The 23135-nt window shown below is 40.3% G+C and overlaps 1 protein-coding gene and 1 long non-coding RNA gene across 5 annotated transcripts in view; one reads left to right on the top strand and one right to left on the bottom strand.

The window, feature by feature from the left end:
• TIAM2 (TIAM Rac1 associated GEF 2) overlaps window positions 1–23135 on the bottom strand; it is a 135482-nt gene that overhangs the window by 38864 nt on the left and 73483 nt on the right. The window contains exons 9-14 of one of the 4 annotated variants that reach the window (XM_064413378.1): window positions 20974–21036; window positions 16735–16902; window positions 13924–14025; window positions 13412–13493; window positions 12399–12491; window positions 11110–11358 (exon numbers count right to left, since the gene is read on the bottom strand). In XM_064413378.1, the coding sequence (XP_064269448.1) occupies window positions 11110–11358; window positions 12399–12491; window positions 13412–13493; window positions 13924–14025; window positions 16735–16902; window positions 20974–21036 (757 nt within the window). Of the gene's footprint in view, window positions 1–6214; window positions 6234–11109; window positions 11359–12398; window positions 12492–13411; window positions 13494–13923; window positions 14026–16734; window positions 16903–20973; window positions 21037–23135 lie in introns of those variants that run through there. The other 3 variants (XM_064413379.1, XM_064413380.1, XM_064413383.1) reach the window with 3 other exon arrangements.
• On the top strand, window positions 10240–16168 carry LOC135296709 (uncharacterized). The gene is made up of 3 exons (XR_010358711.1): window positions 10240–10722; window positions 11282–11395; window positions 15394–16168. It is a non-coding gene; the product is annotated as an uncharacterized LOC135296709 (long non-coding RNA).

Below are 23135 nucleotides of genomic sequence, written 5' to 3'. Positions count from 1 at the left end.
GGGCATCAACTTACTTCTGAGAATAGTAACATGAATTTTAGCTTGAAAAAAACATAGGATCCACAACTGCAAAGGATTGCAGGAGGTCCAGACTGTCCACTAGGAAAGAATGTATTCAATATTTTCAGTAATTCCCAAATGTTCTAGAAACCACCAATAAAACACAACACAGCTGATCTTTGGCACGGAGGATATTCCACTCCCTGTAACAGAGAGTTTCCATAATCGCCTGTATGGTTTATCTGGAAATGAGATATTACATTTGGGTAATAAATTTAAGCCAGGTGTATGGAAAGCTGCATTTTTCATTGTTTTGCAAATTCCCCAGACTGATCAGTTAATTATGATAAGTTTACAGTTATCATATTCTTCTAGCCAATGTTACTATCAAGAGAAAAGTAAACTTCCAAGAGAAGATAACAAATATTTCCAAAATCCCTGGTGCAAATAATACCAAAGTCTGAGCCAACTCTCACAAAGGAATAAAGCTTTGGTGGTCTTCATGCCTTCAGACTTACTGAAAAACAGGGAGTGGTAGGTGAACCATTCCAGCACTGCCTGGAGAAGACATATCAGCATAATGAGCTCTAAAAATGCTCCCTCAGAGACCACCACTCTCATAACTTCAGTTAAACAGTTCAGCCTGGCAGGTAGCATGCATGTGCTTATTTCTTTTGGTTTTATACAACCTAATGTATTTCAGGTTTTCAACAGTATATTTACTTTTGTAATGAAGTTGAAAAATAGATCTGCAAGCATTCCTTCTGTATCCTTTTCCTTTCTGAAAAACTTCAAGAAATATCTTTCAAAAAAGTAACAGTTGATCCAAAGGAATTTACTGAATGGTTTTCAAAATACATTCTCACAATCTCTGTTAGAGAAGACATCCAAGTTCCACCAGAGAGATGAAGAGTTCTGGGTTCACTAGTTCAGCTATGAATAACTTGTATATCTTCTTATGCGAGGATAAGTCTTTTCAGTTCTTTGGCTCATGTTATCCCCTGGGATCAGCATGGAAGGGGTACCCACCAGTTAGTATGCATGACAGAGGCCACACAATTTCTACAGCCCTTTAGATTTTTCTCTAGGTTGCAAAGAACACAATAGCTACAGTCAGGAAGAAGAAAAGCAATAGAAGACTCCATGGAAGATTCATTAACTGTCCCACAGTGGCCATTTGCATTGGAAAAATTGCTAGTATAAGTGAGGAGGGTCTAGAAGAGAAAGTTTTGGGGATACACCTAGGTAAGTTTAGTGAAGTTGTAATACAAGAGGACACGGGAGTTTCTGCTACAGGGTTTCCATCATGAAGGCCCATGTCTGGGTAAACATCAAAAGGTGTTTGAAGACAGAATTATTCAAGGCCTTGAAATAAAGCGGATGTTTTACTCTAAACAATCTTTGGCCAGAGAAAGGTTATTAGAAATTTGGTGATAAGTCAGCTGAGGAAAAATTCAAAGACCATGACACAAGAATGGTCTAGCTCGAGTAACAAGTGGAGATCTCATTTCCACCTAGGAAAAGTGAACTGAGAAGTCCTACTTTACCTCATTATTCATCTATTTCTTCTGCATGTCATAGTAGCAAATAAATAAACAAATAAATTTTTTGCATTCTTACATCCTACTAGAACAAGCCTCAACCTATGAAAAATAGCTGCTACACACTGAGCTTATTCATGAGGAGCTTTTATGGTCACATTTGATTTCTAGGCTGAAAACTGTCTCTAGGTAACTTTTGCATTAAGAAAACAGATTTTTAAGGGAAGGTGGGTAGATTGCAGCTACAGATGAGAAATGCCCATTGAAACTCACCATATTCTCTACCATTTCAAGCTGAAAGCCAAAGCAATTTGGTTCACTTTTTTATCTTCATTGAGGCTCTCTGTGGATTAGGGCAAGAGACTAAGGTACCAGGGACCCCAAGTGCAGATTCTCATTAATCTCCAATTAATTGAGTGCTCATGTTAGCTCAATTCATGGAATCTGTATAAGTTTTTAAGTATTGCACAGTGCCAGTCCATTTTTTTCCCCACAGCTGGTACTCACAGTATTAACTCTAATGTTGGAGTAAATCCAAATGTATTTGCAGGCAGTAATTGTGGTTACTAACTGTACAGTGGTTTACAGCTTTCATGCTGCTTTAACCAACAGTTTCAAAGATAGTGAAACACTGAATTTATTATCAATTCAAAATCACCTTCCTCTTTTTGCCTAGGAAATTTTCAAGTTCTTCTGAAAGCCTTTGAACTAACTTCAGATAAAAACTAGCTCAAATTCTTATTGCTATATTATCGTGACCTGAATCTACTAGCACTAGTAACTTCAGTCTTTAGAAAACTGAACATTAGAAAAACACATATAAAATTAACTGAATTTAGTAATTCGGAAATTATTACATCTCTGTAAGATATTTTGGCTTGTATCACTTTTTGGTGGTCTGGATGTTTGTAACCTATTTTGAGACTGGCTAGAAGGTATACTCTCAGGTTAGGCTGTAATAAATCACTCCTTGATGTAGCTGGAGACTCATTCAGGAATCCTCTCCATATGTTAAAATCTGGAAAGAAAATTAGCATACAGCTGTCATAACATCAGACTTCCTAGACAGGATTCTTCAACACAGAATTACTAGAGGCCTGTCACTAACTAGAGTAATTGTTACCAAACAAGACATGCAATTACAGACCAGCCAAGAAGATTCTCTTCATGGCCCTTTTCATCCATATGTTTTGGCTTCAGGGAGCAAACTAGGAAATATCAGAAGGTGCTTTACATGCTTCCCAAAGTACAGTGCAACCTGGCTGCTTCTATTTGCGTATGTGATACTGCCTAGACAAAGAGAAATTCCTACTTCTGGCTAGGATCTGAAATGATCATGCAGGACAAGTCTTTCTCCTTTGTTCTCACCCTTTAGTGAGGAAAGTGACACTTTTTCTTTTAACATTCCACATTTTCAAGTACAGAAAATGCAGTATGTTCATGCAAATATTCTTGTATCGTACAGCTTTCTTAAGACATTTTGGGCGACATGCTGAACAGTGGCTTCACTCCAATCAACCACCTACTTGTACAAGTTTGACTTTCTATAGGCTGCTTTCTGCTCTCTTATATTTCTTTTTTTTTCTAAATATCTACAGCAACATCCATTTTAATGCTAGAGCAGAGTCCTTTAGATTCCTTTGTCCATTAACAGCTCATGGTGAGGCAAAGTCATTTGACTCATTAGCTAATTCAACAATCAATAGGAGATACAAATTAGCAACACAATAGGAAATAGCTGCCTGCACTTCTGTAGCAATGCCTGATCAGCCCCTGCGTCTCAGCGGTTTGTTTCTATACGGTTATTTAACATTCTAAACTTTCTGCCCAAGTATCTGCCGGTTGGGCAGCTGTTCAGCCTTTTCAGTTTAAAGTTTAACACTTCACACCAGTTTCTCAGACTATTACCTAAATGCTTTTGTTTCCTAAGTGTGTAACAAGTGCCTTCTTCCATACAGTCTCACTGGAGGCCAGTGTTAGCCACAGCTCATGCATCCCCCTGCTATTCCAGTTCAACAGCTGGAGATGTGTGCCTGCAGGACCCGAGCTGGGTCCTCTACACCACCATCCTCTCTAAGTCAGTAAAGGCTGTAACCCACTGTTGCCAATAGGCCTTCCAAGCTACAGCTGCTGGACATGCAGGGGTGCTGTCAGGGGTCCCTCTCCTTGTTTTTGCTGCTTCTGCAGGATTGCTTACATGGGAGGCTTTGGCTGCCCTCAGAGGTCACTTGCACTGAGGAGACCTGGAAAGCACATGGAGTTAGCCCTGCCCTGGTTCCAAGTATACCACCTCAGCAGTGCATTTTCTTCTCCATCTCAGATTTATAGGTACAAAAGTCATGAAAACAGAGAGGGGAAAAGAAGAGCAAAAGTTACTTAATAGTTTAGCAAGAATTTGTGGCTAGCTTAGACAGTTTTTATCATTACTCAACCTACCTTACCTCTGTGAAACACAGAACTTCTGCTGTTTGATGTGTTTTAAATCATGCCTACGGCACTAGTCTATATGTGGATGTCTCTAACTTTATCATAATTAATAAACCACCTTGCTATCCATATTGTCACTCTACAGAATTTAGTAGGAAGGGCAATATGATGATTTATGCCTACATATCACTGAGCCAGAAGGTGCAGCTATACAGGGTTTAAGGAATTTTACACCAGGAAAAAAAACCCCAACAATTTGGCCCACTAACTTCACAGGGATTAAATCATAGCAGAATTTAGCAAAGCAGAACAGAATGCTCTTCCAGTAGGAAAGCACAATGAAGAGCATTTTATAGCATAAGCAGTTTTTTAATTTGGTGCACACACATCTAGCAACAGGACAGTTTGTCAAGAGGCAGCAAGAGCTCATTAAAGTGACACTCTTGGGAAACACTTGTATTGCAAAATACGCAATAGGCAACAAGTGCTCCAATGGATCCAGCTTCTGAAGAGACAAATGCTTTCTCTGAATTGATCCCTACACTGCTACAGTCCCAGGAATTGTCACAGGTCAGACCTAGTCTTTTCCCAGCAATTCACAAGAGTGCAGGATGAAGACACCTGTGTTCAGAGTGCACAAACAGCTTGGAAGCAGGAGCCAACCCACCGCAGCTGTCCAAGACTACTGTCCTATCACACAGCCTGCCCCTTGCGCTTGCTCTGATGAGCATGTCCTATCACATCTTTGTGGTTTCAAACTGAATTGGGTAATAAGCAAGGAAAAGAAAGCCCATCAGAGTAATCTATCTTCAGGCAGATAAGCAGTCATGCTGCATAGACAACTACATGTCTGTGTTGCAGAGAGACTTTCCTACTATGTTGCCTTACCCCACACAAAACTGCCATATACCTGGTATTAGATCGACCAGGCAAGAGGGAGCAATGTGTGCAGACCTGCACAACTAACAGATATCAGGGCCCATTACCTAACAGGACTGTGGGTATCCTTGGGACTTGAGAAGCTAAGCAATATTCTCTTCTGAGCTCAAAGGGATTTTCTGTGAAAGAATAAAACCAGATTTCTTTGATTCCTCACACACAAAGCACAAGGAAGGAGATGCCCTACAGCACAACAAAGAGAATTTATATGTTGAAACAGCATCTAGGCAAACAAATAGGACACGATTTGGGCATAACTAAAAGTAGAAGTCATTTTAGAAATGCTTTTCAGTTAAGTTTTAATTTTACTTTAGTTTATGAAATGCTTTCAGCATTAAAGACATTTACAAAAAGCTATGGGCAGACAGCAAGAAGCAGAGTGGTCTGAGCCAGTGGTCCAGGCACAACCCCCAGCTGTTGGAGCTAGAGGCCATCTTAGTGTCAACATCTTCCTAACTTTACCTCTTCTCTTAAGAAGGACTCACAGGTCTTTCTGATATTCAGGGTAGGTTGGGGCTGAAAGAGGATGTACAGGGTGCTATGTGGAAAGGTGTGCACAGCGACATGCAGAGAGACAGCTGGCAGCAAAGCCAACCTCTGCCTTCCTTTTCCTCCTTCAACTCGGTAGTATCTGACAAAGCTAAATGAAGCAAAGTTTTCTGGAGAAGCAGTGAGTTGTAATTACACTTTACAGAGGCATCTAGAACACCTAGCAAAGTGCATTTGAAACAGGAAGTACCTTGGAATTGAATCCAAATCAGTTATTATTAAGGTAGTTTTTTAATAATTTAGTCATATAAAAATTAAACTTGTGACCAATTGATGTTCTTTGCTTCTGCAGGTGCTTACTAAGATTAAAATCAGATGCTGCACATGTCTTGGTGAACAGAAGAGCCACTTTCCATGTGAGGATCCTCCTCCTGAAGCACTGACACTTTGCAAAAATATCTCTGTATTTAACAATCAGGAGCTAAAATGTAATTGCTCCTCTCCAGCACACAGCCCAGCCATTTGTCAAAAAAGCACGAAGCCTGACTATCTCCCTCCCTGACTCCAGCCGTGCCTTTTACAGCTCAAAATAGCTTCAGCAGGAGTGACTCTAACCAGCATATCCCAGACTACACTGCTGCCCAGGCATTAGTGCAAGAGGAAGGAAAGCAGATGGCAAAACCATTGCTCCAAAGTGGCTAGAGCAGTGTTCTGTGGGCAGCTGAACTGAAAGAGAACTTTCTGCCTCTGAGAGTAGCTCTCCTTGCAACCAGCTCTCCCCCGGCACCTGCCTTCTCCCCGCTCCTCCTCCTCCTTACCTGGCTGTGGCCCTTGTCAGAACTCTGCACCCATCAGTTCAACCCCCTGAGTGTGCGGGGGCTGGGGAGAAAGATTTCTCCTCGATTAGCTGCAGGGGCTGCAGCAAGGGCTGCTGCCAGCACAGGGGTGGGAGGAGTGCTATGGGGCTAGAGGAAGAGGAGGAGGAGCAAGCCTCCTCCTTGTCAGCTGCACCCAAGGCTTCTTCACTGCTCCTGGGACTGCGCTTCCAGAAAGACGGGCCAGACAGGAACCCTGCACGGAAGGTAAGCACCCCACCCCACAGGTGAGGAGTACAACACGGAGCCCAGGAACAACATGCCCATTTATTTTTTACTTTTTCATTTTCTTATTTCTTTCTTTTTTTTTTTTTTAAGTGGTTTCTTTCCCATTTAACTACCGTTTAACTTTCTAACCCTCAGAGACCCTTGTTCTATTTACAAATTAGGGTTGATTTTAACAGTGTCAGCTAACCAAAAACAACAGCTTTTTTTTTTTTTTTTGGCTAAACCACACTTGCTGGGGAAAAGAAAAATTGCTCAACTCTGACAGTAACTAACATTCTGCAACCAACTTTCACACCTACTAATGCTTCTACCTCCCGCCTTGTACCATAGATATGGTATATCTATAGATATACCATAAACCCACACAGCATTGCCCTAAATATAATTTGCAATTCTGGTGCCTTCTCTGTTGTTTTTTCCTCAAATATCCATGCCATCCTAAAATGAGACACTTTTAATTTATTTTTTTTCCACAGCTTTAAGAACTTCATTCCAATTTCCTCATTTTTTAATTCTACATAAATATTTCTTTAAGTTTCTTGGCACTGGGGCTTGGAGCAAATTTAGTTGCTCCACATTTATGAGTACATTTTTTTAAAGTATTTAATCTCATTTCTTTTCCAGGATAAACTTATTACTCACCAAGCAGCTAAGCAGCAGGAACATAGTGGTGCCATGTGGGAGATCAAATGATACAACCACAGAAGGTCTAAAATACAGCTACAAGGGTATAACAACCTCTTGGAGAAAATGAATCACTCTCACCAAAAATTCCCTGGGAATAATTTTCAGGAGTGGCAAAATTAGTGGCTTTGGAGAGAGTCAATCACTTCCCTTCTGTACCGTAAAAGCTGCCATGGTTTGCCACAAGGTATAATTGGGTATCCTCAACAGAATACGTAGGAAAAGGCATTCATCAGTTACTACAAACAGTTACAAAACTGTAAACAAATGTGCACAAACTATTACTGTCCAAGTTATATGAAGCCAGTGATTTTAAATAAGTTCTGTTTTGCTTTCGCATGGTGGTCATCACCAACCACTAGACAGGGCATTACTGTGTGACTCAATGCTGAAAATTTCCATTTTCTAAGCACTTTGTTAATTTTAGCTCATTAATCCTCATAGCACTCTAGAAAGATGGTTAATTTCTAAAAACAGGGAGACAACAGCAGAAGCATTGAGGTTTTTTAACTCCTGATATGTACCTTCAGCCAAATTGAGATTGATTTTTTAAAAAGGTCCCCTCTTCCAGCATTAACTGACTTTCAAAGGTGCTACTTCAGAAGAACAGACTCAATATAGACAAGCAAACATTAGAAATTATTTTTGAAAACTGTGGTCTTAACAGTGACTCACTCAACTCTACCAAAGCAGAGAGAACAGTATTAAACAGGACAGCCAGGGGACAGGTTTAGGAAAACCATGGTTTAGGAGGGCTAACACAAGTTTAGGAAAGCCATGATCTGCGTGAACAACCTGACCTCCTGTAATGATGAGGTGACCCAACCAGTGGATGACGGAAAGGCTGTGGACGTAGCCAACCTGGCTTTCAGTAAAGCCTTTGATACGGCCTTCCACAGGATTCTCCTGGAGGAACTGCCAGCCCATAGCTTGGACAAATGCACTCTTCATAGGGTTAAAAACTCGCTGGATGGGTGGGCCCAGACAGGGGTGGTGAGTGGAGTTACATCCAGCTGTAGCCAGTCATGGGTGGTGCTGCTCTGGGCTCAGTGCTGGGGCCAGTCCTGTTTAATATATTATCAATGATCTGGACATGGGCATGAAATGCCCCCTCAGTCAGTTTTCAGGTGACACCAAATTGGGTTGGAGCGTTGATCTGCTGGAGGGCAGGAAGGCTCTGCAGGGGGATCTCTGGACCAGTGGGCTGAGGCCAGTGGTATGAGATTCAATAAGGCCAAAGGCCAGGTCCTGTCCTTGGGTCACAACAACCCCAGGCAGGGATATAGGCTGGGGAAGAGTGGCTGGAAAGTGACCCAGGGAAAAAGGACCTGGGGGTGCTGGTCAGCAGCTGAACATGAGCCAGCTGTGCCCAGGTGGCCAAGAAGGCCGATGGCATCCCAGCCTGGATCAGCAATGGAGTGGCCAGCAGGAGCAGGGCAGGGATTGTCCCTCTGTACTCGGCACTGGTGAGGCTGCGCCTCAAATCCTGTCCTCAGTTCTGGGTCCCTCACTACAGGAAAGACATTGAGGGGCTGGAGCGTGTCCAGGAAAGGGCAACAGAGCTGGGGAAGGGTCTGGAGAGTGAATCATATGAGGAATGGCTGAGGGAGCTGGGGGTGTTTAGCCTGGAGAAAAGAAGGCCCAGAGGAGACTTTGTTGTTCTCCACAACTCCCTGAAAGGAGGGTGTAGCCAGGGTTGTCCCTCTTCTCCCAGAGAGCAAGTAACATGACAAGAGGAAATGGCCTCAAGCTGTACGAGGGAATGTTCAGGTTGGACATCAGGAAGTATTTCTCCACTGAAAAGGCAGTTGGTTAAGCATTGGAATGGGATGCACAGGGATGTGGTGGAGTCACCATCCCCAGAAGTGTTCAACGAACACTTGGATGTGGCACTGAGTGCTGTGGTTTTGTTGACATGGCGGCATTTGGTCAAACATTGGACTCAATGACCTTTAAGGTGTTGTCAATCTTAATGATTCTATGAATTTCCTAAAGACTGGATATGAATTAAGAGTCCTTGGCCTCCAAATCCCTGCTTGATCACTAAATATCCCCGCCACTAATCTAAACTCTTATTCAATTCCTGAGTAACAGGACACAGAACAGTTAAACTCTTTATGATTATCTATTAATTCAAAGTAATGCCATTTTCTTCTGTTTCCATTTGAACTGATCAGGTAATCAGACACTAAGCACTGAATTCAATTAACATAAAAGTTCTTCTCACGAAGCTTAATTTAGAACTATTTGTTCCCTTTCAGAATAAAATAAATCTTCCTTAACTGCTTTTAAGCAGAAAAGCAAATATACTATGTCCCTTTATCCACTAGTGCTTAAAGTATAATACATACTACAGTAATTTCCTATTATAATGGAATATTTGCACAGGTTGCAAATTTATCCCTGAGGAATGAGGAATCTAGTGAATGGACATATACATTTATTACACTGAATACTCGAGGTAATGCTGGCCTATGATATCAAGCCAACAAGCTTGATGATAGCCCTGATATAATTATGTAATTAATTAGCTCTATCATAATTTTTGGTTTATGACACTAACTTTTATGTGCCACTAGTCAATTTAATGGCATTTTAAATTGAAATAAGGCCCCTGAGAGAGATGCTACTTACTGAATCACAAATCTTGTATTCAGATTTCTTTTAATTTCAAAAGATGACCTAATAAAATTGCTTTATAATTAAATCCACTCTAACAACTTCTCCTGTGTGATTCTTTCTCTTCTCCCATTTTTAATTACGAAAAAAATTCCAATCAGAAAACACTCGCCATTGTAATTATATGCAAAAATCAGCGGTCTCTTTTTGTATCTCTTGCTGCTCCCTTCACACAGCACTGCATCCTGGCTAGCTTTCCTGCAGAATTTTACTAGCACCCTCCAGAGTCCTAGTGACGAAACTGCACCTTTTACATTGAAAATCTCATTAAATTTTGAAAATAAATTTGTTCGGAAAATAGTCAAGGTGTGGGAAGAAAGGGGAGCAAAGCCCCACGTAGTTTCTGTTTCAGACAGACAATCACAAGTGTTCTGGTATCACAGGATGTGGTTCTCCAGTGAAGTAACATCAGATAAAGGAAGGGAAGGGAGTCCACAGCTCGCCTACACTCCCAGTGGCAGAGTCCCTCTATGTGCCACCTCCTATTTCCAGCTGGAAAGGCAACCCAGCAGTGGGCACTGGCACCTTCTTGGGGCTGGGGGGGCTGTGATGTCATCCAGGAGCATTCCTTACCACACAGGCACCTTCCCTGCCTGGTGCTCCTCACATGGCAAACCACCAGGATCTCACCCTGCCACAGCGCTGTTAAGATACATTCTCCACCCAGTGCTTAAAACAGTGGTATTACATTGAGTAAGGAATGTGAGCAGGCAGAAGCAGAACAATCCCCACTAAAGCTCTTTTCATAGGCTTTATTCTACACAATGGCCCTGTACCCAACAGGAGCACAGTAGCACCAGATGGGAGCAGAGCCTCTTTTCTGAGGTGATGATGACTACTGCATTGAAGATACCCTTAATGTAAGTGGTACTTTGCCACACAGAAACATGGCAAACACAGAACAATACTCTGCTTCTGAAAGCCATCACATCATTTCAACCACTGATGCCTGGGAAATGGATGTGTTGGAGATACTCAGGATGGCAGAACAGTTAACACTTGATAGTACTGGGTGGTAAAGACAAACAGATTAAAATATTATAATTTCTCTGCAAACATAATCATATTCTGTTCCATTTCTGCTCCCTAAAAAAATAATAACAGACAGATATTGAGCACAAATGGAACTTAAACAGTTTGTACTTGTGTTTTTAAGGCAAGCACACAATTTTAATCATGACTAAGTTTTAAAAAGCAGTGATATTTGAAGTGAGGTGGAAGTAATAGAATTATTGTCAATTTCTTACCATTTGCTGTGTTCTTTTTGAAGTTATCTAGAAACTCTTCCAGGAGCTGTGACTGGTTTGGAGGGGGCAACAAACTCTTTGGGTCTCTGGAAACATCACCATCTGACCAGGACACACATAAGGGTTGCTGGCTCGTTCTCACTGTAAGCATTACACTTCTCTCTGAAAACAGTAACTCCATCTGCCTGAGATCAAGATCAGACACAGCCTCTCCATTTATGCTCAGGATTTCATTGCCTACTCGGAGCCCTGGCAGCATGTGAAAGCAAAGGGAAAAAAAAAAAAGGTAATATAATGTAAAAAGGGTAACAACTCAAACCTTATGTTGGCTCGCCTTTTATCTTTTTGGTTTGAATTCAAATACCCTAATCATACCACAAGTCCATTAGAACCAATGGAAGCTTTATTTGTGCTGTAATTATGTAGATTGACCTCATGCTTGCTTACTTTGATAGGTGCTACCCACAGTACAGCAATCAAGTTGGTTTTGTTTAAAGATACTACAGAATTGGGTGGGTGGGAGAGCAGCGCAGCTTTCAAGAAGATTAGAATAGAGGCACCTCTCACAAGCAGATACCATCACTACACAGCACCATAACACATATTTCATCAGCTGTGAAGAACAAGACACGAGTCATGCAGATCAAATTATTCATGCAAAGCTGCAACAACTAAGGATGGAGGTTTTTATCAGCTTTTATATAAATCTAAACAGAAGCAAGTGCTGTCTAAGTCAGCAAACAAGCAGATGTTACCATCAGGTAGCAAATTCAGATCTCTGTCTCCATTTCTCTGGGGCTATTTTTCAGATAGCAGAACCCACATGATGCTCACACGTGCCAATGAAGAGCGGCACAGTTTCTGAGCAGCGCAGTGGGAAGGTGCTCACAGAAATGTATGCAGAAAACTGTTCTGGGGAGGAAGGCTTTTTGCCAGCAAAAGTGGAAGCAATGGGTCATAGAAACTGATCAAGCCCATGAAGTTCCCTAGTGTGAGATGAACTCTTTCTCCAGTCTGTTCCTCTGTGCAAAAGCACTCAGTTGGATGGCTGAACACAGACTTTGTCTCCAAGGGTGAATAAGAACTGTCCCCACTAAACTGAAAGGATAATTCAGTTACTCTGTATACACTATTTTTCCTACTATTATATACTTTCCATGGTCTTCAGGAAAGAAAACTGTGAATAGTAAAAGCCCAGAAATATTTGAGACAGCATTACTAAAGCTCCTTCAAGTTTTTGGACTCAAAAAAGATAATGAATAGTTTTAAACACAAACAGGATACAATACCTTCCTTGTATGCCAGTCCATCAGGGAGAACATCACTTACAAAGATATGGGTGAGATGTTCATTCTCAGCAACTTGGGCTGTGACAGCAAAGCCTGAAGTAAAAGAGGTTTAAATCAAATGAACTTTCTCGGGAACATTCTCCTTTTATTTCCTGTATTTAGTAGACTTTACTCAAGAGAAGGAAGATACTTCTCATGAGAACACAGCCATAGAGCATATAGAAATTATCACATGGTTACCCAGTCATTATAAGACCTGTTAAAATTAGTAAGACTTTTCAACTCCCAGAAAATGCAATGCTCTGACGTAAAAAAAAAAATAATAAAAAGTTTCCAAAAAAGTATTTTCTACCTCAGCTCCATGACATTTCCATAATACGTCACAGTCCATCTTTACAGTAAGAGCTCTGCAGAGTGTCCATCAGACATAGAAGTGTATTAAACAATTCCAAAAAGTGGAAACCCAAACTACAAAGCAACAAACTATACTAGACAAATGAGTGGGAAAGGTCAGAAAATAATAATTTAAAACTGACTCGCAGCTAAAGTACAGCATAAAGCTGCCTTACAAAGGTATCCTTGCAAGGTATGTAATTATTCCTAGGCATAACTACCAACCATGGACAAAAAGCCTGTCAGAATTAGTTCCAAAGTATACTTCTGATACTGTGCCAACAGAGGATCCCACTACAGAAAAAAAAAAAAGGCAGACCTTGACTAGTGCCTGACTGAGAGCACTTACATTAGTCCTGGCAATGGACATTCATATTTCTGACAAGCCTATGCTTCAATCATTTGGTCACTGTGGACTCTTCCAGAACACTTCCAGAACATAAGAAATGCACTTGGCAATGTAAAACAATCAGTTTGGGTCTTTGCTATGTCTCATGTTCTTTGCAGATTCACGCTTTGAGCTACCAAGGATGGCTCTGTCTCCTCTCAGAAACTAAAAAGTCTCGAAGAGAGAAAGTAAGCAATGAGAAGAATAAAAAGACAAATTCCTGACAGCTTACCATAATCACTTATGTTTTCAGTCTTTGTAAGATGAACATGATAAACATTTAACGGACAAATTTCTATTTCATCATACACCTGTTAGAAAAGAACAGGAGCAGAAGTCATCAAACTATGAAAATGTAAGCATCAAATCCCAGATACAGCATGAGAAACAAGCACAAAATTCTTTGCATCAAGACTTGCTGTCTTTACATAGACAATTATGTTACTGTGTAAGCATCACTGCTATTAGTGGGACTAAAGTTAAAGACCAAAAACCCACTCTGGAGTACAAACTGACACTTTTACTTTTGTACTAAAAGCCTCATTCAAATCTTCAAACTCTTCTTGAAGAAAGTGTTTGCAGTGCCTAGCCACTAAAAACTGTCAACCAAAATAACAGAATGCAGTCCCAGAACAGCTTTTAAACCTTATTTTAGATGTCAATTTCACATATAATTGCAGGTGATAGCTCAACTGCAGCTAGAGACATCACAAAACTTTATTTAAAAGGAGTTAAACTTTCCTGGTCTACTATGTATTCATATGGTTCAGGAGAACAATACTCAGTATTTTCATCAACCAGTCTTCTGAGTTGTAGGCCGTAGTGTCTTGGCTCCAGCTGTTTCATCTAAAGAAGAAAAATAATGGAGTTTGGAATTCATTAGTTATTTCCAGAATCCTAGAATACCAAGAAATGATACACACACAACAAGCTTCTAAAATCATCTAAAAGCAATCTCAAAAATAATTTTCTACCTGTTTTTGTAGTATAAACAAAACTAGATGCACTGCTTAAAATACAAGATTCCATTTTGCTTTATGACCCTCCCAAATCCTTTAATAAACACTCTGTCTTGGCTATTAGATTAACTGAGCACTAATATATGTTTCCAAAGATATCTCAACAGTCTTCTGTCCTTTTGAACTTCACACTCACAACCACCTTTTGCTATGACTGCTTCTGATGATTCAGTTCTGCTCAGCAGCTTTTGCTTCTGATGTAGAAAATGTGTGTGCATGTATGGGCAGTTAGGAGAGGAGATGGGATGGCAAGCAGGTTCCCTAAGGGTTTGGCTTTATTAGATTTTATTTTTATTGCTGGGTTTCATCTATGATCAGAGAGTTCCCCCCTTTTTTTTTAACCACATGAGGTCAAAGCAAAGATCCTGTCTCAACAGGAAGCCAAAGGAAAATAGGGATATTCCCAAAGGATATTAGCCTGAAAGTGCTGAGCCCCTGATGGGAGGCTCTGAAAAGATCAGGATACTGGTGAGACCACGGCACAAAACATTTCATTTTAGCATATTAATAGACCAACAGTACTAAAACAGGAGGAAGCAACATTTCCAAAAGAAGAGGACTGACATCCTCTCTGATGGTTATTAACCCCTTTAATGCATCTTGGCTGCTTACAAAATCTAACTCTACTGAGTAACTTGTAATTAACTTAATTTTTATTACTTGCTGCAGTTTACAAGTTAGTTGTGTTCTGAATCCTGAAAAATTGAATTCAAATGCATAAGTTGTTTTATACGCGCTACCCAAAAACCTCAGATGGAAAACACAAATGAGAAAAGTATAAACCTCATAAAGCATGGATGAAGGGAAAAAATAAAGCCCTAACAACTCTTCTGAACTTCAGCCTTATCCACACAGCATTCAAACATTTTCTGTTAAGAAGAAAGATTCCTTACACTCACCAGAGCAGAATGAAAATGTAAGAAGGAAAAGAACCAGGACAGATGAGCAGAAAGTATTCAGCATTAGAGAATGCTTATGAAAAGCTTTACACACAGAATAGAAAGACAAAATAAAACAGAAAAACATTTAAGAAAAAAATCAAGGAATTTAAAACCAAATTTTCATGTGATACAGACAACGACAATTAAAAGTCAGCTTTACAATTACAAATATTTTGGAATGACAGAGTAAGAGAGGTAAGGAATTTCCTTTTCCAACTTAATGTTACTTTTATAAATTTTATTTCCTCTTTTAGGGGTCTCCCATGGCGCCTCAAGGACTTCAGATTGTTCTGTCTCTTCCGTGACACCTGGTGGCCAAGTCGTGTATCAGACAATCCTTTCAGCCGGACCAGGCACAGCCAAGTTTTTAAAACTAAAGCCAAACATTAAAAATTTTCTCAACGATTCAGTCTCCACCAGAAGAAGCCACAAGAAGATAATTTCTTCTTCATGATGCCCTGGAGATGCATTGGGACTTGCCTAAATTAGAGTGCTTATTTTGATTTTAAAAACTATAGTTTACTCTGGATTGTTAAAAGTTTGTTTTGTTTTTTTTATTTCCACCCAATATTAGCACGTGAAAGGAGCCATTAAATCGGGCCTTTTCCTCCATTAAAGCCTCAAACTTCATTAACTTCAAGCCAGTTCAATGAGTTCACATGGAAATTCACCGTAACCTATGCCAAAAGCTACAGCTGGATCTTGTCCGGCACAGGACTCCTTTTTTTCCTGTTTTTCCCCTTGTGAAGTAAATAAAATATATTTACCAGTTGGCCGGAAAACAGAACTTGGGGGTAAAGAGTATTTTTTTCCAAAAAGCTGTTTAGCGTAATTTAAGTGTCTTGAATCATGAAGTCATACAGTTCAAACACTGACACATATGGAGGCAGAAATGTTAGGTATATTACAATGTTCCGGAGGTGCTGGTGTTTTGTCTGTAGCTAAAACTGGTATTCGTATTTTACCTTCAACCTGCGACCATTTTCTGTTCCATGGTCTATAGCAATCCCTCTCAATTCACCAGCACTGACTTTCACAAGTACTCTTGAATTCACTCTTTGAAATTCACAAATAGAGCTTGTATTTAATTAAAAGCTTATAAAGGTCATTTCAGAAGCAAACCTATATGTTAGCCTTCGTCACAGCAGTCTTAAATGTCTTAATTTCCTGGCTCTAACTCAACCAGTCCCTGTTGCTCCTCTGTGATTAATTTGCACAGAACAACTGGGTTTGCTGCAAGGACAAGACAGAGTGGACACGTGCTGAGGCTGCCCAGGGCTGACTACCTGGCACACCGGAAGCACCCCCTGTGTGCTGTCTCCAGCAACGCTCTTGAAAACCTTTCCACAGCCCTGCTGCCTTAGCTACAGCACATAAAAACCACAACTAAGGAAAGAGAGCAATGTGCCTTCAGCATCTCCCTGTTGCTGTCTCATTATGTATTATTAGTATTATATATTATCTCATTACTGTATTATTATATATAATGATAATCTTACCACAATTTTCCCTATTCATGCATCCACTGATACACTGCGTTCCTTCTCAAGTCCACAGCTATTTACAAGAAGCAATTTTGCATCAAAAATAAGTACCTTGCATGCCAAAGACAAAACATCCTCCACCCTGTGCTCTGGCTTGAGTGTCAGCGCCACAGCTTGGCCATCACAGAAATGAACGTACGTCTGTGTTTCCCAAGCATTCTCCTTCTGGATGCTCTCTGGCACTGAGCAGTAGACATTCAAAAAATCGTCGACTTGCTGCTGGAAACAAGAGAGGAAAGTACAACATATATGGATGTTAAAAACCAAAACAAAAACAACCAAACCAAACCAAAACATTTCAATTACATTAGCAGTTTGCAGTGGCTATGATTCAAAAACAGTGCTGTGTATTTTCTCCATGGCAATCCAGGCAGAGTTCTGTTACCTGCTCTCATTCATTATCCAAGACCTGATTTTCTAGAGCTCGGATCGAACTTGCTGTGCTTTCCCATTATGGAGTTTCATGCCTTTATCTCATGCAAATCATTGATTTAATGTGGAAATATGTATCTACCTGGTTTTATATCACAGTGGAAATAAATTTTTAAGAAGAACTGACAACTACAATTGTACCTAACCAATATATGTAAAATAACTCTGTAAATAAATAAATAAATTGGTGTCATTTTGACATTAGATGTCAACAAAATTCCAGCAGAGAGCACTGTGGAGCAAGGCTAGCCATAACAAAAAAAAAAAAAAGGCTGAAAGTAAGAATAAAGTGCTCCTATTTTATTCACAGTTTGAGAACATGGTGTTTCATTGGCAGCAGAGGGTATTTGCCTGTTTTTACCATTTTGCTCCACATTCTCCCTCTTTTCAACGCCACTCTGCTTGATCAAATAACATCAGTCCTAAATAAATTCCCTGTAACTTTCTCACCCTTCACTTTCCCACTTTCTCCTGTACTGCACTTCAGGCTGCATATTTCAAAGGAAGCCACACAAGGAGAAGACAAACACCAAGAGCTGTTCAGAATTTGGAGTTTCACATATTATTTGGGTAAGCCTATTCAGCACATCACTTAATTACCTAGATCAAGGCATTTAAGTTTGTACAGATGGGGTCCCTTGATTCCCCATTCACTCACTGGAAATGGACAATAACTCCAGAGAGTGGCAAGACTTCCACCCAAGGCATATCTTAAGATATCCTGAGCTGTTCCCAGGCATCCTTACCTCCTTCATGCTTTTTGTTAGTATTTTTTGTTTGTTTGTTGTGCTGGGGGGATTTGTTGCCTACATAAAGACCCTTGATTACACAGTTCTGCCAACTCTCCGCTGGGACACAAGCCCAGGGGTGCACCACAATTAAAAGCTGCTGTAAAAGCTGCACAGAGCCTCTTTTCCTTGCTGCAGGCAGCAAAGTTATTGACAACAATCTGTTAGTAACAACAGAGAGACCAATATTCTTTTCTTTTTGCAAATAACAACTGTGGCTGTAAAAACACTGAAGCAAGAAATCTTATTCAGGTAATTACCAAACAATGCAGAAATTCAGGTTACAGACAACCCAGATTGTGGTGTAGTAATAATGGGATGCCAGAATAACACTGGTTTGGTGGAATAATATTAATGAAGTAAGTCTTTTCATTAATCTTGTCTGTCTTGCTCAACCGTCCCTTTTAACTAGTTGAACATGAAATTTCAATTAACACAGGTGATGGAAATCCTACTGAAATCCATCAATTTATACACAACAGGAGTCATGTTCTGCTACTGCAATTAACACAGTGTTGAAATCCACACCAGAAGAAGTTTGACCTTGGCGGCTGTAGGTAATGCTGGTGATGTTGAAGAAGATAATTCCTGTGGAACTCTAGTCCTCTCAGCACTAAATCAACTGCCTGAGAATGAAGCCTGACCCACCTCCACAGTGTAAATAACAGAAAGGAGAAAGGGGGCAAGGGAGGGAGGCTGTAAGAGATTAGCACACAGGAGTCAGGCTGAATTTCCCTGGTGGCTTTCTCCAGGGAAAACCAATGCTATGCCTGCCTCAGTAAGGGAGGTTTGCAACTACTACAATGGTTTATTGCCCTGAAACACTAGCACTCCAAATCTGTGCAACTAGAATAAATCTCACTATTGCCAGAGATGAAAAAAACCCCATAACCTCATATCCTAGAGGATTAAGGTGATGAGAAATAGGGTCAAGGCCACCTTTTGATGTAAGCTTTTCTAACAGGACAGAAAGCTCTGCAGCCAATGTGAGCTACATCCTTTCCTTGCCATGTACATTAATGCTCAAGCATACAATTTGAGATAAACTTCCCTCTGTTATTAAACATGACTGTTCCTTAACTGCAGTCAAGGAACCGTTGCTTCATCCACATTTTCCGTCTCAGAAAATCTGACATGAAAAGGGGTTTTTTTTTCCTGTTATGCCTGCAGTGACCAATTCCACAATAGTTCATTCATTCATTGCCACATGAAGTTATAACAACCCATCCAATTTTCCAGAAAGAGGCGCCAGGACTTGCAGACTGTCACATGTTGTGCCACAGGGCTGCTGCAGGACCAATAGGTTACTTCATAATTTCCTCCCACTATTTGCCTCTAGTTTTATCATCCTTTTCAGGGAAAATACAGCTTCCCTGGCAGACTTTGCTATTTGTCATACCCAGGCAGCATTTTATAAAAGTTTTGATGCTGTTTTTGTTTTTTTTTTTTTTCATTTTAAATCAGCAAGTGAAACCAGGCTGATGCCAGAGTAACGGTTTTCAAAGTTATGATGAATCATTTCTGAGCTGTTGTATGATTCACCAAAATGTCAGGATCTTAAAAATGCCCACGCTGTATTTAATACCCATTGAAAAAAGGTTTCAGAAATAGGGTTGAAATAATAAGGGGAAAAAATGTTTTTCTAGCTCCAGAGGTCTGCTCAGCACCTAAACTGTGTGTGTTTTTCTAGTCTTGAAAGACAACCCTGCTAAATTTTTAAATCCTGGTCCAAAACCTGCAGCCCTATTGACTTCTGATGGTCCCCCTCTACCTGGGGAACAGGGCTGTGAGCCCCTATCTGAATTTGGAGAAGGCTGCTTTACCTAGAGCTGGAACAAGACAGACCTTATCCCTTTGCTCACACTTCACCAAAGGGAGAGCATATCATTCTGCCTGCTCCCTAGATCAAAACATTTCTCTGTCTCCTCAGAAGGGTTCAGGAGGAGTAAACGCTCCTGTTCGGCCAGAGGACAGGAGAATCACAGCAGACCCTGGTGTATAAGGCAGCTGCATCAACCTCCCAGCCCCGAGGGGGTTGGCATCCAACCGAGGGATTGGTGTCACAGCCCTTCAGGAGAAACCTTCAGGGGCTATGCCCAAGAGATTTGGTCACTTCTCATGTGGCAAACCTTTCCATTTTCAGCATGTTTGAACAGGAATGCATTGTGTTTGCTGTCTCTGAGATGGGAGATGCCATCTCACACCACACACAATGGTACATTCTGGAGGAATTTTTTAAGCGTTCTCTACAGGAGTTGATTTCAACCCCATAATTACAATTTATTTTGAAAACAGAGGAGTGATTTGGTTTAAATACTTTCCCACTCCAGGAAATAATAGGCAAGTGGCCAAGTAACAAAGGGAATTCCGGTATTTCAATCCATTTTTTTCAAAGAACAGACAAAATGTGAAGATACTTTCACAAGGCAAAACAGTGTTACAGGATTACAGGATAGCTGCTGTCAGTGGGAGATGTCCTTCCAGACTGGGGGATGGCAACATGGCACCCCAGGGAGGCTGAAGGAATGGAGAAGGGCCATGACTGAGGCCAGGCAGGCAAAAGCATCATATCTCCTCCTCCTGAGTATCAGAGAAGATCAATCACAGCTATTTATTGGGTAATGCATCCTTCTCCTTCACTTGGGCAATCTCCAGCTTTATATTAAATCTCATTTCTCTGATAGGATGGTCCATAGACTTTACATAGATTTTATTGCCTTAAAACTCAAAATACAAAGGTTCTGTTGAAGCAGACAAAGGGGGAAAATATACCCTGGGTTTCATCTCATCCCTGGAAACCATTAAGGTCAGATTGGATGGGATTCTGAGCAGCCTGATCTAGTTGAAGATTTTCATGTTTATTGCAGGGGGTTGGACTAGATGACCTATAAAGGTCTCTTCCAGTCCAAACCACCCGATGATTTGCCATACTGTGAAAGATGCTTTCAAACAATAAATACATTTTATGAATCTCTTTAGGGTCTCTGAACCAGCCCCACCATTACCTTAGAGAAATGCATTCAGGAATTCAAAAATATGATGATGCAGAATGAGAACAGGCATATCATACCTCAGCAGAGTTGGCTGAATTCTGCACGCCAGCAAATCCATGTCCTCCTGCTGTATCAAAAACCTATTGAAAACATCACAGATAAATAAGTAGGTTGAACAAATAAACACCTTTGCTTCTGACAAGTTTTGGGTACATCCATTGAGAAAACAAAAAATAAAATTAAATTAAGGAATATATATATATACCTGCTAAGCCCCAGGGATCTTTTGTACCTTTTATTGCTTTATTCTGACTAGAAGTAATAAAGAAATACAACTCTCTCCATATAAAGAAAATTTGAGCTACATGCACTCTCAGATTCAAATACGTATAAAACATGTACTTATTTTTTCCTATCTACTATTTAGTAATTAGATTAAAGTCATTTGCCTTCAAACCATACACTTGGATGTGGAATTATGAATTTCACCCTTCAGGATACTGTTAGGGAGAGCTACAAATCTCATCATGACTTCAAGGGACTATTTCAAATCATTGTTGCTGGTTTCTAAAATCTCCTACCCTACAGTTTTTCATCTTTTCTAACCAGTTTTCTTGGTGGTATCGATTGAAACTTTTAGGTTAGCTTTATAGGCATAGTTAACCCAACACTATTAAGCAATGAAAATAGCTGACTACTGTGTCTGCTTTGGAGGTGATGAAGGCAGGACCTCAGATGTGCATTGCCCACATGCTTTGGAAATTAAACTACTGATATCTCACAAAGGTGCTAAGATTATTTTTCTTTTTTTAAATAAAATAAATGGCTGTGGATACAAATATTTCAGTGATAAGGCTGGTGTAAACACAAGGATAGACCTACACAATTTATATATGACATTGAGATTTGCAAGTAATAACATTATCCTCCTAAACTGCAAAATTTAAAAAACATTTTTTCAACTTCTTCTGCAGTCAAAAATTAGGACAATATCAGACTTACAGCTGAGCTTTTGGGGGGTTCTGGTATTAGCAAAAGCCTTTCAGATAATCCAAGACAACAAACTCCCTAGATTTCATATAAAATCCAGTTTCTGCCAATGCAAATAAAAGGTACCACTTCTGAACTTCCTTGTCTCACCCACAGATATAATCAAAGTATTTTATTGCTTATGATTTGTCAAAACAGTTCACCATTTAGACATAAGAAAGCAGATAAGCATTTAAGAAACTGAGGATAATGTGAGCCTAGACATCCCCCATCTGCTACAGTGCAGTTTTATTAACTGATTTGTAGAAGACTGAGCCACTTCATTAATGTTTACAAAAGCTTCCCAGCACAGAAACTCTGAACATTTTTATTAATGCCATAAAAATAAACAAGATAAAATTAAAAACTACTCTGACACAATGATCTTCAAGAATATACCATCTAATTTTGAAGCTAGGGTACTGTACATCAAAACATACCAGCTACAGTCAAATGAACTTAAATCCAAGAAAGCAAGACTTTTTTTAATCTATTGTTCCACAGAAACATCTCAACACAATGAGCAGAGAAGGAACCTCCACTTCTCTGCTTAACCCAGCTGGCTGAAAGAGACAAGAAAGTTATCCTCAGGCCTATTCTGATTTTGATATAGAATTATGTGCACATACACAAGTCTGAGCAAGGATGTGGCTCTCTCTTCAGCCATCTTCTAGGTTCATGGGTCAGTTTTCAAGCCATGTCCATAAAAATTCCTGACTTTCATGGGCAACACTCAGCATTTAAATTTCCTTACTTATATTGCAGGCTGTTTAATTACAAAAAGAAAAAAAAATATAAGAACTCCAGCTTGTCTATGAAAATGAAAATGTTTTTGGGCCAGCTGGTTGCAAGGTTTGAAATAAGAAGGGTAAACACCCACGGGGGGCACCTCTGCCTGTGACAGGCCTCCCTTCTCTTTGCTCAGAAAAGCACTGGGAGGGCAGCAGGAGCCTCCTCTCCTTGCCACAGCTATAATATTCCCTGTCCCTGAGCTCCACAGAATCCCCTTCATGGACTATAAAGCATATGAGAAGACTTATTACCCAGTTAAAAACAGTGCAAGGTATCAGCTCTGCTGGGAACAGAGCTAAAGGGTATAACATTCCTTCCCTCAGTGCTCACATTAATAAAGAAAGAGAGGTGCAGGACTCCCAGACCAGACTCTGCTGCTGGAGAACACAGAGAAACTTATGTGACAAGGATGACCTAG

The sequence above is a fragment of the Passer domesticus genome, chromosome 3 (assembly GCF_036417665.1).
Source record: "Passer domesticus isolate bPasDom1 chromosome 3, bPasDom1.hap1, whole genome shotgun sequence".
Taxonomy (NCBI): Eukaryota; Metazoa; Chordata; class Aves; order Passeriformes; family Passeridae; genus Passer; species Passer domesticus.
This window is presented reverse-complemented; position numbering and strand designations above follow the sequence as displayed.